Source organism: Protomyctophum bolini (assembly GCF_963924005.1).
Source record: "Protomyctophum bolini genome assembly, chromosome: 14".
NCBI lineage: Eukaryota > Metazoa > Chordata > Actinopteri > Myctophiformes > Myctophidae > Protomyctophum > Protomyctophum bolini.
Window position 1 is genome coordinate 15,013,124 of NC_137875.1, and position 19,767 is coordinate 15,032,890.

Below are 19,767 nucleotides of genomic sequence, written 5' to 3' on the forward strand. Positions count from 1 at the left end.
CTGTTCTTTTGCATGACTGGGCTGGGTGATGATGATGATGACCAACATTCGTCTCCCCCCTCACTGACTGACACACTCACACACACACACACACACACACACACGCACGCGCGTGCACGACAGAGCGTGTTTACGCAGTGGGATCTTTACGCGCATTACGCATTAATCCTTTTGGAGAAAAACAGGGCAGAAAAACACTTCACTCACTGAAGTCGCAGATTTGCGCTGGAACGGTGCCAACGTCAACATCAACGCCAGCCACGGGGGGAGACGTTCGGACTCGTTCAGCAATTCCATCAGTGATGTAATAACTGGTATTAAAACGTGTAGGGCTGTCAAGGAAAAATGATCTTGCGTGCTCTCTCTATCCACTCTGGCTTTTAACACTCTCTCTCCTCTCTCTCTCTCTCTCTCTCTCTCTCTCTCTCGCTCTGTGTGTCTGCCTCTCTCTCTGCACAGTTCAGCTCCGAAGTTTTAGCGAAATGCTGGGGATCTGCGTGTGTCTGTGTGCTGTCTTCACCCATGTCCTATCCCAGGAGGCTGAGGAACCCATCTCATATACAGTAAGATCATTCATTGCATCTCCTATACAGCAAAGATAACTATTTTTCTCCTATACAGTAGTAAGGGAATCGTTTCATCTCTAAGTGAACTCATTTCATCTACTATACAGTTAAGAAATCATTTCATCTCTAGTCACTCATGTTATCTCCTTTACAGTAAGCCCCTTACTGTATGTGAGATAAAAAATAATCTTCCTTACTGTAAGGTACTATAATTTAAAGAGACTTTTGACACAAAACACAATACGTGAGATAACACTAGAAGTGTCTATATTCTTGTGTAAGTTCTCAATTGGAGGAATTATTCCGGATCTCTAATGTTATTGTTTCACAGGCGGTTTGGTAGTTTCATTATTTCAACGTTTGTTTTTCAGTGTACTGATGGATACGAGTATGACCCAGTACGACAGCAGTGTAGAGGTAAGAACAATGGGACAACTGTGTTGTCCTTCATGCATAATGACTTTGATATTAGATATCTAGGATACTTATTTTGTCCGTGTTTTTTGAGTCACAAGATCCCCCTCTTCTCTTTCTTTCTTTCTTTATTTCTTTCTTTCTTTCGTCCCTTCCCTTTCTCCTTGTCTCCTGATGACGGGCGTTCTCTTGTCATGCCAGACATTGACGAGTGTGCCATAGTGGACGATGCGTGTAAAGGGGGCATGAAGTGCATCAACCACTTCGGCGGCTACCTGTGCCTCCCCCAGAACGCCCAGATCTTCGTGGACCAGCAGGTGTCTGCGCCAGACCCCGTGCCACCCATCGCCCCCGTGCCACCCATCGCTCCCGTGCCACCCATCGCCCCCGCCCAGCCCAGCCGCACGCCGCGGCCTGGACCTGGCGTACCCAGGCCCGTACGCTGCACCCCAGGATTCACAGCAGACGAGCAAAACTTCTGCAGAGGTAGGAACAACATCCGCTTTGGCCATATATGCACACAGAATAACTTATACTTCCACAGGTGTACAATGGTTCTCAAACTTTTTAATTTCTAACTCATAAGAGTGTGCACTTGGAACCGTAAGGAACACGGTCCAATTGTGCTTGTGTAGAAGATGTCCGACAAGGTGAGGTGATGGCTTTGTAGTGGAAGAGATCCATTTGACTCTACCTTCCCCCTCGCTTCATCCTGGCCTCCACAAAACCATCAAACACTAGCATTAAAGAGCCTTTTTTCATGATGCGCCAACGCGTGCACTTAATCTCACACCCAAAACTGTGGCATAGCCATGAGCTCTGCCTAAGCAGCCGTCAACACTAGTTAAACCACACAGAGCTGCCAGGTGTGTTGAACACCACTCAGCTGCTTTTCTGTCCACATTTTGTACCACGTTGACTCTGGCATCGCTAGTTTAGTACTGTAGCACTGCCACAGGCAGGTCGCTCTAGCTACAAACAGAAGTCCAACGCCCTATGGCCAGTTGAAGGTACAAGGGCTTGTTGGTGCTCAACAGGGACAACTTAAATCAGAGAGAATAATACCTGGGCACTTCAGGAGAGACTAGACTACCCAAATAAAATATACTGGAGCACTCGACTGGTCTGCACGTGTTAATTGTTTTGCAGAGGTGACTGTCCACTTGCGTCCTCCTCAGAGTCAAACACAAACAGAACAAAGGAGAGAGGGTCGTGTAATATCTTGTGACAATAACCTGAAACTCTCTAGAACCATGTGAAGTTCTATGTTTACGTTCGTATTCTCAGGGTCAGTAGGCTACCAAATTAGGTTCTGAGAACCTTATCTGAAACCGAGCTGTATAGCATAATGGAAAACAAACCCAGAAACCGTTGAAATATGCTTTCATGGCATGGCACAGCATGGCTCACTACGTTCTTGTGGTTTGAAAGAGCCATAACATATAGCCATCTTACTTGCTGTTCCCTGCAGGGCCTGACACTCTCATGTTTGTGGTAGCAGTGAGGCTGTGTGGGTGTGTTCTTGTGGTCGAGAGAGCGCCTTTGATCTTTTCAACAGGGGGAGTGGTTCAAAGATTCTCTCTCTCTCTCTCTCTTGCTATCATAAGTGTGCACGCACACACACACACACACACACACACAAACACACGTGCACGCACAAATCTTTTGTTGCTTCGTGCCAGATGTGTCTTGGAGTAGCTCTGTGCCTGTATGTATCCCGTGTAGGTTTTTGTTGCGGTTGTACGTCCAAAACAGTTTTTAACAGATTGCGATGCTTTGTGAGCTGCTCTTGTCTGGTGCTCTTTTGTGATGAAGTGAAGGGCATTGATTTGATGATTTACGGGGTGGGGGGGGACATAAAAAGATGAAATCTGGAGATGTGAGACTTCTGCCCCAACAGCAACAACGTTTTGCACAAGAGTCTGAAGAGGTCGTGAAAAAAAGCACACACACACACACACACACACACACTAAAAAAACAACACGCACACCAAAAGAACAACACACACACACCAAAAAAAACCCACAAAAAGTTACATGGATATGGAGATAGGAGGTTTCTGCCAACGACATCGGTATATTTACAGAGTCGGGTCAATAAATGTACAGCGATGTAATGCAAGACATAATTACCTTTACTCATACGCATACGTGCCCGACAGTCATGCCAATTAGCATGGAACTCTGACTGCAGCTAGCGCGCGGTTTGTTGCACGCTGAGATTTGTGGCCACAGGGCTGCAGTGAAAGTAACAGGTTTGATGGGACGCCCGGGGCTAAACCATGGGTAAGGTGCTTTATGTGTTTGGTTTTGTGTTCTGAATGGAGACCCATGGTGCTTCTCTTTCCTCCAATTAGCTTTTATTAGAGTGTAAAACATGGCAGCGTATCAGTGTAAGCAGTGGTGGAAACTGGAAAGTAACTAATTATGTTTACTCAAGGGCTGTACTTAAGTACAATTTTGAGGTATTTCCAGTTTTCGATTATTTTACTTCTACTTCACTGCATCTCAGAGGCAAATATTGTACTTCACAACATTTATTTGAAACCTTTAGTTACTATAGTTACTTTGTAGATTTTGGCTATTTTTTTTTACAAAGCATGATATATAAACCACTTCAGCCCTATGTATATGTTGGGATTGAAAAATATCCAATCTACAAGCTCACAATGTGTCGTAATGCGATGCATTGTAAGCTTGTATAGATCTGCTATTTCCAATAGATCTTTATACATTTGAAAACTTGAAATGGGACATTCTGCATAATGAGTACTTTTAATTTTGGTACTTGAATTCCGGACTTTTACTTCTAACAACTCTGTTATAAGTTTATATCCAATGTGAGCTGGTTTTGAAAAGATTTAGATTATTGTTTTTATAGTGAAATGGACCATTCATAATGAGTATATCTTCTATTTTGTATTAAGTACTTTTACTTTTACTAAAGTAAATTTTGAATATAGGAAGAAATCGGAGTACTTCTTCCATTACTGCATGTGAACAGGTCTAATCCATATTTCTCGGCTGGCATCGTGTGATTTCAAAGTGCAGGTAAAAAAAAAAAAAAACAGAGGTAGACTGTTAGTTTGGAATTAACAGTTGTTTAAGAATTTAGGGTGTCTATGCGTTGGCATTTAAAAGGTGGGTGGCTATTATAACAGTTCATTGAAACACTTCAGCTCAGAATGACCATTAACCATTTATTGCAAAGCTATTGCATTTAGTATGGCGGTGTGGCTCTGCTCATGTGATATCATATCATATGATATCATATCACATTTGATATCTCAGATTATCTATCAACAAACCCCAGAGCAGAGCATAACATGAAGACATTACATCAACAACATAACTTTCAATGCATTCCATATACCACAGATACTGAACATATATATCAGATGATCATAATACAATCCATCCAATCACAGAATCACCCATTACAGAACTATTGCTAGAACTATTGGGAGGAGGCCGGGGAGGTGGAGGAACTTTTAACGCTTTCATCTGAACAACAGAGACACAGAGTCAGCTAGCATGAAGACTGAGGACAGGGTAGTGACTGCTTAAAAGGACACCTGATTGAATGTGGGCGTGAGTGAGTTAGCTGGCAGCCAATGAGAGTGAGGGGAGTTGACATGGAGAGAGACAGCTGATTTAAAAGAACAGAATTAGGCCAACCCCGAAGGCGGGGTTGGCGAAAGGGCCTTTCTGTGTGGAGTTTGCATGTTCTCCCTGTGTCCACTAGGGTAGGTACCCTCACAAAAAACATGCAGTAATCCTGGTCACTAAACTGCCTCCCCCTGGCCAGCCGGGGCGCCTGATGGAGGGGAAAGGAACTGGTTGGAATAACGTGTTCCTTCCACGCACTACGTCCAACCAGGGAAACTCCCCCCTGTCAGGTGTAAAGGAGCAACTTGGACACTCAGGCATGAAGGAAGCATGAGTTCAAGTCCGTTGCTCTCCCCTTGTCCCCCATATATGGGGACTAGGTTGGTGGAGGGTGTGTAGAGCCCAGGATCACATTAGATGATTGACACAGGGGTGAAAAATAGGTTAAAAAATCGTGGGATAAAAAAAAGGGAAAAAAAGAACAGAATTAATCACCGATAGAGAACGAAGGGGAGATTAGATTATAAACCTTCTGCATGCCTTCCGTGTCTCAATGAACTATCGCTGCGCTGGATTTGTTTAAAAATGTTTAGTGTGTCTTTGCGTTGGCATTTAAAAGGTGGGTGTCTATAGAGCACCAAAGTCTGACGTCACTTTCAGTAGAGGGCGCCAGTACACAGGTTCATGTATTTTTTTAGTTGCATTATAATCCCCATAGGGGGATTTTAGATCGCTTCATATAAGAACTATGTTTGAAAAATAAACCGACCACCCCAGCCTTTCTGTCAGGGGAGTGGCTGTGTGTCGTTAATGATGTTCATTAATATTTGATACAGCCAGTTTCTGGAGAAAATGGAATTAATGTGGCTGCAAAAGCCTTGAAACTACATATGAAGGCAATGTCGCTAATATATGTCACGCCCAGCCGTCAACACATTGCGTTCCTGAGATTCCTCGTTGACATAAGCTCAGCTGGTGGTGACTCAACTCGTACTAACCACGAAACATTAAATATCAATAAAATAAAAAGAAACGTAATTAACATTCAGTTTATGTTGTGCGACAGGCAGATGCAGCCACCCGCCTACCCGGAAATGTAGTCTCTGGGTTATTTGACTCGTTTCTAACGCTTATTTTGTTACTCTTTGGGTATATTTGTACATTTCCACCTTCAGTCGATGCTTCATATCCATATGAGTGAAAAGGCCGGGGTGATCGGTTTATTTTTCAAACGCAGTTCTTATATGAAGAGATCTAAAATCGCCCGATGGGGATTATAATGCAAATAAAAAATACATGAACCTGGGGACTGACGCCCTCTACCGACAGTGACGTCAGGACTTCGGTGCTCTATTATAACAGTTGTTTAAGAATGTTTAGTGTGTCTTTGCGTTGGCATTTAAAAGGTGGGTGTCTATTATAACAGTTGTTTAAGAATGTTTAGTGTGTCTTTGCGTTGGCATTTAAAAGGTGGGTGTCTATTTCTGCCGGCACAGTGATATTATCTTTGTTTACAGCACTCCCTACTTTCTCCCTCATTACCCCTCGCTTGATACAATGAGCCAATTGTTCTAGAAACGGGAATTCTATTTCTCTCTCTCTCTCTCTCTCTCTCTCTCTCTCTCTCTTTATCTCTCTCTCTCCCTCCTATCTCTCTTTCTCTGGTCTGTGGCTGGCCTGGCAGTGGTGGAAAAAGTACAAAAATGTTTTACTTCAGTAAAAGTATCAATACGGAATTCAAAATGTACTTTGTAAAATTACAAAAGTATTGGCATCAAAATGTACTTAAAGTACCACAAGTACTCATTGTGCAGAATGTTCCGTTTCAAGTGTATACAAATGTAAGTTTTGTAATGATAATCAAAATCTACAAAGTAATACTAGTAACTAAACTTTTCAAATAAATGTTGAGGAGAAAGAGTACAAAAAAATGTAGTGGAGCAGAAGCAAACGTTTGGAAATTGGAAATACTGGAAGTACAAATACTTCAAAATTGTACAGTACTTAGTATTAAGTGTACATGGTTACTTACCTGGTGGCTGGTTTTGCACAGCGAATCTGGCTCACTCAGGGATCCCCCATTCTGAGGGGGAAACCTCAGTGTATCAAATAGTGCTTACCTCAGGTTCACTATAGCTGCTAACTCACCACTCTGAGGAGGATGTTGGGAATGGGGGGAGGGGGGTGCAGAGTCAGTATAGACTAGACTAGAGAGAGAGGAGGATTAAAGCACCGATGTGGGATGAATTCAACCATAATACGAGCAAGAGGACGTCACGGTTTGTGACTGACCGGTAGCTGGGAGTCAGTCAGCTGACTGTTCTGACCTTTCCCTCAGCCAAATGAGTGAGATTTGTAGGACCTCTGAGGGTGTACAGTACGAATGGAACCAAATGGTATATTAAAAAACTAAGCAAAAAACGAGGTTTAAAATATAGATTTAGTTGTCTTCTTCAGTTAAAAGAGGGAGCTGAAACATATGCAAGACTTCTCTTCGTTGATTTTAGCTCAGCTTTTAATGCAATCCATCCAGACATTCTTCTTCGTAAATTATCTGAGATTAAGGTGAATCCAGTTTTGATTAGATGGTATTTCTCCTTTCTATATAACAGGCCACAACAGGTGAGATTTAATTTGGTGCTCTCTGATAGGGCAGTAAGCAGTACAGGGCCCCTGTACTTGTCCAATGGTGGCCTGCTCAAAGATGACTTGGGAGGTGATCGGAGGTGTTAGTGTAGACATACCTACGCTTGATCTTCCCTGCCATTCTGGCCAATCTAAGGATCTCAATCAACGTGTTAACCACTTCAGCACTATATACATTTTGACCATTTGAAAATAAGTGCCCGATCTACAAGCTCACAATGCGTTGCATCACGACACATTGTGAGCTTAAAGATCTGCTATTTTCAAAAGATTTTTTACACATTTGAAAAGTTGAAATTCACTTTTGTTACTGTAAGTGTAAGTACATTTTGATGCCAATACTTTTGTACATTTTACTCCTGGACTTTTACTTGACAGGGAGTATTTCTATATTGCAGTATTGATACTTTTACTTAAGTAAAACATTTGAGTACTTCTTTCCACCACTGACACACATACTGTGCACACATACACACGCGCGCGCGCACACACACACACACACACACACACACACACACACACACACACACACACACACACACACACACACACACACACACACACACACACACACACACGCACGCACGAACACACACACACACACACACACACACACACACACACACACACACACACACACATACACGCACGCACGTACGCATATACACTTGGAACGTTTGCAGTGTGTGTGACAGCTTAATGATGATTTGCCTTTCCATGACCTCTTCTACCCACACAAAACACACACACACACACACACACACACACACACACACACACGCCTGGTTTACTGTATGCTTTCATAAAATGAGGCATGCTTTACTGTACAAGGTGCTTGTTGTACAGTACACGCAGCCCTGCCTGGGCTCTGTGTGTTTTCAGGCTGATGTCATTAGTTTCTCCCACACACACACGCACGCATGCACGCACGCACACACACACACACACACACACACACACACACACACACACACACACACACACACACACACACACACACACACACACACACACACACACACACACACACACACACACACACACATGAAGTTAATTCGTTCATCAAATAAACTAATCAATCATTTAGAGGCCGATGGGAGATGGAAAAAATGAAAGCGGATACTTTACGACGCTCGTTTGGAGTAGTACACGCTCACCTTTGTAAAAAAGCTCCGTGTGCTGCACTCATGCTCGGGGACTTAAGGACGTCCGCCGTTGGCCAAGTAAATGAATCATCCCTGTGCTTTATGGGGGGGGGGGGGGGGTGCTTGTTATGGTCATAACATAACAAGAGTTAAGTCCTGGGTTTAACATGCTTTAAAACCCTCATACAGTTGACCCCTTACAATAATTAATAAAACCCAATCGGAGAGTCGGAATCGGCTGCCATCCCCTTTCACCCATTCTGGGTGGGAACCCCTTCTGGTGTTTTAAGCCTGATGTTATACTTTAGCTATTGAAAAATAGCAGATCTACAAGCGCATAGGCACAGAGTGCCGCACTACGAGCTTGTAAATCTGCCATTTTTTTTAAACGTGAAAATGTGGCGAAAAGCTTTGAATATATATCCTTTCGGAGCGAACATTTTTAACTTAAAATCTTCGCTTCTGGGGGGGTCACTGGAACTACTACGCTGGATTAAACAATTTAAAGCCCTTAAAGTGTTAACGCGTCTCCGCCTTTGATCTATCTCAGTGCAACGAGTGGACACACATCGCTACATTTCACAAATAATGCTCAGTCCTGCTACTGCTGCCCAAAATATGGGAATGTACCAGGGGAAACCCTCCTGTCAGGCGGCCTGCTCACTCCTCATGCATTGAAGGAAGCATGAGCTCGGTTCTGAGCTCAGAGGGAGAGTAGAGCCCGGGATCACAGCTTTGGCAAAAATAATTGAACAAAAATTTGCCACTGTATTGAGAAATTAGTGCACACTATTAGGGAAATTAGTGCACACTATTGATATAGTATTAAAATGAATAAAAAAAAACAACATAATAATGAAACAAATTTGTATAGTTGCACTGTACATGTTGCAACAACAATAACATGTGGTCACAAAATCTCTAGGCACACCTGGGCTTGCCTCACCGAGCGGAACAGAGCGCTGCCCTGCCTGTGTGTGTGTGTGTGTGTGTGTGTGTGTGTGCTTGCGTGCGTGTGCGGGTGTGCGGGCGTGCGTGCGTGCCTGTGTGCTTGCGTGTGTCCGTGTGTGTGTGTGTGTGTGTGTGTGTGTGTGTGACAGAGAGAGCCCGCTGTGTACTTTTCCACGCCGACTCCTTCAGTACAAAGCCATTACATTTTTCCGTGCAGATGCAATGCGCTCGGGAGGCATAACTCTGGAATGCCAGAGTTGGTTGTTTTCTTTCCGTTTAGCTCCCATCTTTTGTGACGGGAGGAATTACTCACCTCCCTGACAGATAGATAGGCGTCGGATCCATGTGCTTTGCAGCAGGAATGTATGTCGGCATACATGGCGAGGACTGGTCCGCCATTGCTTTGTTTTCCTTTACTCTAAAGTCACTTGTACATATTGGTAGTTCCGGGTTGCGTTTTTCTTTGGGGGGTGCGGGGGCTTGTTTCTCAAGTGTAGTTGCTTATTTTGGCTTGCTGCCTATAGGCCTAATGTTTTGGTTCTTTTAACAAATGGTTCTCAAACTGTTTCAGGTCAAGGACCCCCAAATTACTATATACTGTATTTGTCAGGGACAATAATCTAAATCTACAAAGTAACTAGTAACTAAAGTTTGCAAATAATTGTAGCCGAGTAAAAGTATAACGTTTGCCTCTGAGATGTAGTGGAGTAGAGGTAAAATTATTGAAATTTGGAAATACTCGAGTAAAGTATAAAAACTCAAATTGTAGTAGTAAAGTAAATGTACTTGCAGTTACTTACGTGGTTAGGAGGACATGTTGCTCTGCTACCAGCATGCTGGCTGTTGTACACACATGCGGGGAAGAAACCTCTTATCTCCATAGTAAAACTTTTATTTTATTTTATAAATTAATTCGATTATTTTATAAATTAACGCCCTACTTCTACAGCAGCGGTTTTCAACGCTTTTCAAGGTTTTTTCATCATTTGAGCCACGGAACAATGTTTGATGACATTTAGCCTCTCAGACCCAAAACTAAAGAATATTGTGTTGTATAAGATCTTGTCCACAACAACATGCTGTGTTGATGTTGGTACCTTTAGGAGAGATAACAGGCAAACATTGATCAAAATAACAATTATTCTACATTCTCTAATTGTGTAGAATTCTTGTAAATTCAGTAATGCAGATGTTTAACAATAATCTAACACACTCTAATCTAACCAAAGAAAAGATGCGCAATGCAGTTTTTTGTGCATATGAGGTTTCCAGCCGACACAAACACGATTTGTAAATATGACACGGCATACGCTCAGCAAATGTTTACAGCTTTTCAGGAAATTCCTGCAGATTGCCATCGGTGTTTGCTTCTTCAAAACATCCATCTGTGTTTGCTTCTTCAAAACATCCACAAGATAAGGCGGGAGATTTTTTTTTTTTTGTTCAGAACGGTTTCAATGGCAAGAGCCACACGGAGGATGCAAAATACCAAACAATAAAACCAAGAATTGATGACATAGTCATAATTATACCAGCTGCGTTATTATATCTGCAGAATTGTGGGTGAAATTACTAGTGGGTTGTTGTTGCAACTTGCTGGCTGCAATGCAATGCTATCCCATTGGCTGAGAGGTCGGCTAGCTACAGGCGAAAAGTGTCCGGTTGCCTAGAGACGGGGCAGCCAATGATATGATAAGTTGCCACTAGGTGACTACGGCAGGCAATGAAATGATAAGTTTCCACTAACAACCTGATAGAAAGTAGCCCAGCCTGCTTCGCAGTTGGTAAAAACATTCTTGTAAAGCAGTGGTTCTCAAAGTGTGTGTGTGTGTGTGTGTGTGTGTGTGTGTGTGTGTGTGTGTGTGCGTGTGCTCTCTCACCCCGACCTACTGTACCAACCAACACACACACTGACGGTAAATGCACGATTCCATAGTTAACTGCGACCTTCGGTCGCAACTAATCATACAAATAAACAACAACAACTCTAAGGGCCGATTCATACTCCTATTTTACCGCTGTTTCTGCGCTGTACCGAAATGATTTCGGCTCGTCAGAAATTTTCAGTAGCACCGAAGAGCCGTCAAATTGTAGGCTCTACAGCGCCGAACCGACTTTTATTCGGCTCTAAAATAGGAGTATGAATCGGCCCTAAGAGGCATTGTGATAAGAGACACTGGACATCACAGGAAACTGCATCAAATGCAGATCTCTAGTTTGATGTTTCCCGGAGGGAACGGAGGAGGAGGGGTCATGATAATTACACACCTGCTGTTCTGCTGGGTCTCACCTTTTAGCCTTGTGAACCCTGCATGGGAACACCTGTCTGCCTGCCTGCCTGCCTGCCTGCTGGCCGGTCGGTCGGTCGGTCGTAATGGGCTCTATGCACACACGCCATTTTGGAAAGAACTTCCCTTCCCTATACTTCCTTCACAGGTGTTCCTGATGATACTAATGGGGTGCTGCTATGGCTCACTGGAAACACTCTGCAGCACCAGTGGGTCTTAAAGTGTCCTTTAGTGGGTTCCAAATGGCCCTCGTACGGCCGTGTAACTCTGAGAGATTACAAATGGAACCAAACTGGACCCATTAAGGGTCCATTTGGTTGCATTTGTGGACTCTCAGAGGTTTGGGAGTACCATCACCACCTCTTCAGACTCCATCTTAGACGATAGCACTTGCCATAGCACCTGCCCTAGCCTCAACGACCTTACAGGCGTATGCAATAGGCATACTTATTTTTACTTTTGGTAGATTAAATACAGTTTGATGCCAATACTTTTGTACTTTTACTCAGGTAAATTTTGAATTCCGGACTTCTAGGCCTACTTGTAACAGAGTATATTTCTACATTGCTGTACCAGTTGATACTTTTGCTCAAGTATAAAGAATGTGAGTACATTATTTTCCACCAGTCTGTATTTCTTTCACGGCTGGTGCAGTCCAGCCCGGTCTGACCTCTGACCTCTCGGTGGAGCGGAGTGCAGCGGAGCGGAAGCAGCTTTCTGCCCGTTGTGCCTCCTGCCCTGCCCTGTGCGTAAGCACTTAATGTTGTTGTTATACTCTCTCTCCCTCTCTCTCTCTCTCTCTCTCTCTCTCTCTCTCTCTCCCTCTCTCTCTCTCTCTCTCTCTCTCCCTCTCTCTCTCTCTCTCTCTCTCTCCGTGAGTGTGCGTCCACAGGCCAGCTGCTTCCTTCCTCCTCTGATGTGCTTACATGTGTTGGAGCCTTTCCTCTTAGGAAGGGCCACCACGGGGTTATCTATGGCCACTGGTTGGGGAGCAGAATGTGAAACCTCCTACATTGGAACCTAGAAAAGAAACAGCCGATCCGCAAGCTCACAACGTGTCGCGTCTGCAACTCGCCGTGAGCTTGCAGCTCAGTCTTTTTTGCCGAAAGTGTAAATGGGAGGCAGCAGCAGTATAAATCACTTAGCTCCGCTCAGCTGTGGCATGTGACGTTTCTACACATGTGGAGCTGTGTAGAAACTATTCGTTCCATTCTCATGTTTGTTTGGCCAGTGAGGAGGGCTTGTACAGTACAGTACAGTACAGTACAGTACAGTACAGTACAGTACAGTACAGTACAGTACAGTACAGTACAGTATAGCACAAGTACACTACAGCAGTAACAGCACCACTCAGTTCAGACGGGTCTGATCTTTTATTATCTGCCCCTCTGTCTGTGTAAACAAACAAACTCTGTGTGCGGGTGCACATGTGTGTGCCAATGGTGGAAGATTTTGAAAAAGTAAAGTCAAAATTCCTCAAAATGGTACTTATGTACAGCGCTAGAGAAAATGTACTTGGTTCCTTTCCACCACTGGCGTGTGCGCGTGTGCAACTGTTTGCGTGCGTAGACTCTGATTTCTGGTTAACGTCAAGACTCTGGTTAACCTTTCTTTGTAAACGTGGCTGGAACAAATGCACAAATCAAACCGTTTAACGTCAGCTTGAACGAATCACTTTCTCTGTGTTTCTGACCAACCAACTCACCAAGAGCGGGTGAGTAATGAGACGAGAATAATTCAAAATGATCAGGAGAACATCTTAATCATCATAATTTTGTGAATCGCCTCAGATATTCCATCGTTTGTTTTGATGTATGATCATCCACTCACAGTGGATCGTCCAAACCTGTTATTTTTCAGGATTCTAATTCAAAAGTAGAGGATCTGAAAGCTCAAAAAGAAAAAGTACCTCAAAACTGTACTTAGTCGGTATCGCTGTCCCGTCACGGCTAAAGGTCCAGCGTTCGATTCCCGCTGGGGGCGTGTTCTCTCCTCCGTGTCATCAGTGCCCATACCTGAGGCGGGTTTGGCGAAAGGGCCTTTCTGTGTGGAGCTTGCATGTTCTCCCCGTGTCCCCTAGCCTAGGGTAGGTACCCTCACAAAAACATGCAGTATAATCCTGGTCTTTAAACTGCCTCCCCCTGGTCAACTGGGGCGCTTGATGGAGGGGAATAAAGGAACTGGTTGGAATAACGTGTTCCTTCCACACGCTAATTCCAACCGGGGAAACTCCCCCCTTGTCAGGTGAAAAGAAGCAGCTTGGACTCCTCATGCATAGAAGGAAGTATGAGGTCAGTCCGTTGCTCTCCCCGGGTTGGCAGAGGGAGTGTAGAGCCCAGGATTAGATAATTGACACTGGCAAATTAAAACGGGGGGGGGGGGGGGGGTTACAAAATCGTGGGATAACAATTGAAAGATGAAAACTGAAAACTGTACTTAAGTATTTAAGTACATACTTAGTTACTTTCCACCACTGGGGTTAGCCCAGGAATCACAGCGGGTTGATATCAAAGGTCTTTGAGGTCTAAATAAAGTTAAACCCTCTCATGATGCATGCAGGATCTGGGCCTGGTGGATGACAGGCTGATAAGTTTGATATTGTGAAATATTTTTATGGGTTTATTAACATCAAACATGCTGCACCCCCCTTCTAATAATCAGAGGGGAAACAAGAGATTGTGTCCAAGAACAAGATGACTCCAACTGTTTGTCTGGAACTATTCCTGCTTTCCACTGCGCTGGTTCAGTGAAAACATTACAACAAGCCCTATCATGTATACACACTAGTGGCAAGCTAGGGGAACTAAGTACTTTAAGTATTGTGCTTTAAAAATATATATACTGGAGTATTTTATTACATTTAGATTATTTGTACTTTTGTACTATTGCTGTATTAACATCTCATAGGCAAATGTTGTACTATTCACTCCACTCCACTTATTCTGAAAACTTTAGTTTAGATTTAGATTATTATTCTCCAAAAAGTACATTAACCCAAATAGGCGATCCTCAAGATCACAGCATGTCGCGATGCAATGCATTTGTGGACTTTTTTTCTGCATCATTGAGTACGTCTTTAAAAAAAATACTTTTACTTGTAAGAGAGTATTTCTATACTTATACTTTTACTTACAGTAAGTAACAAATGTGAGTAATTCTTCTTCCAACGCTGATGATCACAACAACAAGCCCTGTCATGTCAGTCTAAATCTGGAGCAAATAACGCATTGTTCTAAAATATTTCCAAAGTACTTTTAGGCCCTGATTTGGACAGACATACTGCTCCATCGGCACACGCCAACAACCTGTGAGTGTGTGCACAGCTCTGCCCGCGCATGCGTGTATACGTTTAACCCATTTAGACCTGAGATCGGATTCTAAAAATGTCTTCTAAATCATGAGAATTTTCAGAAAAACCTCATGATTCTAAATCAGTGGTTCTCAATATGTCATGTCAAGGACCCCAAAAATGAGGTGAACTCACATATTGAACAAACCTTTTATATATGTATATTTCATCAAAAAATGAGAGAAATGTTTATTTTTGTGAAATCCTTTAGATTTGATAGCTGATGAATTTGTTTTGTTTTTTCCTTTTTTTCGGTTGTTGTCTGACCCGGAAGCCATAGATTAACGAACTGGCGGACGGACAGGGGCGATGAAGCGTTGGATTTGAAATGACGTCTATAGACATGACATACCATACCATATACCATACCATACCATACCATACCATACCATACCATACCATACCATACCATACCATACCATACCATCACAGAAACAGACAAGAACAAGAACACATCCTCTGGTTTGTATCGATTTTGGTTTAAAAGCAAACATGAGTTAAAGCCATAAATCCTTCATGCAAGAGTGTCGCACAAGAATAGTGAAAATGCACCCGCTTCAAATGCGGAAGTGAACTTAATGCTACCGAGCCGAAAACATAGTGAAACTGAGTTATGTGGCCGGTTAAGACTGATATGGGGTTAGGGGACTTACGTGGCCGGTTAAGACTGATATGATGTTAGGGGACTTATGTGGCCGGTTAAGACTGGTGTTACGGTTATAGGGTAAGGGCTGGTTAGGGTTAGATTTAGGGTTACGGCTAGTAATAGTCGAACAACGCGACCAACGCCGCGTCGGACAATAGCTGACAACAACGTCAGTATGTGGAAATGTCCATACTGGCTGCATTGCATGCTGTTGATAGAGCAGCTGTTTTTGCTTCTTTTTAATTTGAATCCTTAACAGTAACAAACCCTCGTAAGGCTTCTGTTTATTTATGTTTGGGGTAATGTAATATTAGCAGTCACACTGTCCAATACACATTCATGTCCTCGCACACACGCACGCACGCACGCACGCACGCACACACACACACACACACACACACACACACACACACACACACACACACACACACATGCTTTGAGCTCCCGCCAACCCTATTGCTCCCCTAACTCCCACAAGTCATTTAGAATTAATCTCCCTGAAAAGCCGGGAGTTTAACTCTGACATCACACACACACACACACACACACACACACGCACTATGCACACACACAAACACTAAATCTCGGTTGAAATGATGAAAAGAGCTTTTTGTTTCAAAAAAGCCTCCACCCTTTCTGAACATTCTCTCCTCCCATATCTTCCAGTGAAGCGATGTGTCATTCCCCCAGCCATTCAACATGGACGGGAAAGCTGCTTGCACACTGGGTCCCAACGTAGGGTTTGGGGACCCCTAGGGGGTCCTTGAAGGGGTTCCAGGGGGTCCCCAGCTAAATGTGTTCATATAACATTAATCAACAGTTTAAACAGTATATAAATGTTTGCTACTTGAGAAGAATAACCAATAAGCTCACAACGCAAACAATTTGGAATATTTTTGGAAGACAACATTTTGTTCAGGGGTCACTGGCCACACAACTATTTTCAGATGGCTGTCCGAGAAATACATATGCATTTGGAGGTCCTTGGTGCGAAAAAGATTGAGAACAACTCCAAGGAGTCATGTAAGTGTTATAGTTGTAATTGTTTGTGGAAAAAAACCTAGCGTAACTTCAGAGAGAGCGAGAGAGATTATAATCATAAGCAGTTTCTCATCCCCTCCCTTGACAAATTATCACTCAATCGCCGGTAGTTTACTGTAAATGGATCAGTGGTTCTCAAACCTTTCCATGTCAAGGACCTCCAAATTAATATTACTAGAGTGGTACCCGTTGGGCACTGGCCTACTTGGAACCATGCAAGTTGGAAATGCATGCCCCACCCAGATATTATGTCTCTTTTATCTCTGACGTCAGAATACATTTATGTATGTGTCTCTCTGTGTCCCTTTATTCCTATATATGGAGTTCTGTGTCAGGCATGACCACATACGTATGGAGTGTTGTGAGGTCAGAACAGGCCAGCTTATGGAGTTCTGTGTCAGGCATGACCACGTGGTCACGCCATTGACGTAGCCCTATACGACAATTGCGCTTTTATATTGCATTCGATCGATCAAGTCATAATGCTACTTACTAGCATCGGGTTGCTAGCTGTTGTTGTCATAACACTGGGCCACACCATCTTAGATCGTCATCACCATAAACACCCCTTCTATCTGTTTCTTTCAATCGCCTGTATCTCTATCTCCTACTCCTTGTCCCAGATGGCATTTTTGGTCTAAACAAGGTTTATTCCACGGCAGGGAGCCGACGCTGCGAAGCCCTCCACTGCACCGGCTTAGCTCCGTTTGCTACCGAGGACCTGACCAGGTCACTGTTCAACTTCCTATTTTATGATCAGTACCGGAAGTCTGGAAATGTGGCTTTTCAAAATAAGAGCTAAACTGTGAAAAATGCTGGCGTGAATTATATCATAATTTGTCAATAAAATTCTAGCGCTGTAAGTGTTAATATCTTTCTCTCTGTAGCTAAAGGATGCTTGGCCTGGAAATCATTGTATATGAGGGAGCAGATGATATCGTTACGTTAAGTATTGTTTTGTAGTCGACAGGCAGGAACAATCAAACGGAACTTCCTTTTCCCTCAAACCGATTTTTCTCAATAAAAGCTGCAGGCTACGAGAGCTTTTATTGTTATTCTTCCGGTTTGAGGGAAAAGGAAGTTCCGATTGATTGTTCCTGCCTGATGACTAGAAAACAATACTACAACATGACGTAGCGATATCATCCGCTCCCGAGCGGATCATATATCCGAAATGAAACGGACCAGGCTTTCTTTCCGAGATGGAAAGCCTGGTGAGTCGAGGTTACCCCTGGACCTGAAGAAGCCCCCCCCAACCCCCACCCCACAACGCCTGCATGTTTATGCTCAGGCTTTCAGAAGGAGAGTGACTCGGCACCGTGCAGTGCACTCAGCTGCTACCAGATATTCCTGTGAATTAAAATATTTGGTTTCATTTACTGTAGAACATATGCTTTTATTTAGAGAGCTTTAAGGTTTCAGAGAAGGGAGTTACTGTACTGTACTGTGCTCTGACTTTTCCACACACGCATGCACGCACGCGCACCCACACACACAGATTCATAAGAAGCTGAAGGTTATCATGTTGTTGAAAAGGTTTAAAAGTTAGCCGTTCGAGATGTGTTTCGTAATGACTTCAGGTGCCTTAATAAAGTACCTTCACTGTGTGTATGTGTGTGCATGTGTGTGCGAGTGAGTGGGTGTGTGTGTGTGTGTGTGTGTGTGTGTGTGTGTGTGTGGTATTGAGCTGTCTGACACATTGTTATATGGATGCCCACTGGCTGTCTGTATTATGATGGGTTGTCTGAGACCACCCAGGAGAACTGCTGGTGTGCGTGCGTGCGTGTGTGCGTGCATGCGGGTGAGAGAGAGAGAGAGAGAGAGAGAGATAGTGGAGATGTTCACAGATGTTCTGTGATTTAAAGTGAGTCATTGATGATGTCGTTGCTGTAGAGACCTGTGATTGGTCGGTAGTCATGTCATTCACAGATCTGTGAGACCAGTGATTGGTCATATATAGTCATTCACAGATTGAACCCCAATATTCTGTCACAATGGGTATGTATTTCTATGTTGTTATGTTCATGTTCTAGTTGTTGCGGTTCTATGTGCATGTCTTCCCCGCAGGTGTTTCTCATGCGTAATCAGCTCTCCTGTGTATATTATTGTTGTTCGACATCAGTCAGTCAGTCAGTCAGTCAGTCAGTCAGTCCGTGTCGGTTCATTGTTTGGTGTCACTTCATTAGCTAATGATTTATTTTCACCTATTGTTTATTGAAACACCAAATCAACCATGGGTTTTGATCCCTATACCTATACCTGCAGTGTTGTTTTTGGCAGCAAATTTTAGTTTTAGTCACAGTCTTCTGAATAGTTTTCATTTCGTTTTAGTGACATTTTAGTCACCTGGAATGCCTTAATGCTAGTCGACTAAATGTCATGTGATTTTAGTCGGCTAAATCTACAGTTGATTTTTGTCGACAAAAATGCATTATTTGTGGGCCTTGCATGCTGTCGTAATGGCAGATTTTACGCTTGCTGAAAATAGCCAATCTACAAGCTCTGCGACGCGTTGTGAGCTTGTAGATCGGCTATTTTCAGCATGCAACCAAGTGTAAAATTACTTATACTGGATCTCTTGTCCACTAGTCCCTTCCTAACATTTTAGTCTAGTTTTTATTTGTTGACGAAATTGTCAATATATTTAGTCTTTATAGTTTTAGTCATCATAGCTTATTTTTCATTTAGTTTCCATTTAGTTTTCGTCAGGGAAAAAAGGTAATCGACGAAGATTTTGCGTCTTAGTTTCAGTCGACGAAAACAACACAGATCTGTAAGGGGGTCCATTTGGAACCCCCTCAAGTGACCCCGAGAGTCCCAGGACTCACCACTGTGTGTGTGGTGGAACATGATGGATGTGATCTGCAGTGACTCAGCTGCAGTTTGATGTTTCTAAGATGTTTCCACACCAACAGCGTGTTTGTGTTTATTTCTTACCAAATGAACACCCTCATTTTACACACACACACACACACACACACACACACACACACACACACACACACACACACACACACACACACACACACACACACACACACACACTTAGAGAGATAATATCTATACCAGTTCTCCACCACACCCACTGCTGGAGAACCCCTCGCTTTAATCA

General features: G+C 43.3%; 1 protein-coding gene across 4 annotated transcripts in view; it reads left to right on the top strand.

The window, feature by feature from the left end:
* The window catches only part of efemp1 (EGF containing fibulin extracellular matrix protein 1), a 33,180-nt gene that overhangs the window by 1,085 nt on the left and 12,328 nt on the right, over nt 1-19,767 (top strand). For 3 of the 4 annotated variants that reach the window (XM_080782298.1, XM_080782297.1, XM_080782300.1), the window contains exons 2-4: nt 460-563; nt 938-983; nt 1,182-1,466. In XM_080782298.1, the coding sequence (XP_080638424.1) occupies nt 483-563; nt 938-983; nt 1,182-1,466 (412 nt within the window). In that variant the 5' untranslated portion in view covers nt 460-482. Of the gene's footprint in view, nt 1-189; nt 305-459; nt 564-937; nt 984-1,181; nt 1,467-19,767 lie in introns of those variants that run through there. The other variant, XM_080782299.1, reaches the window with a different exon arrangement.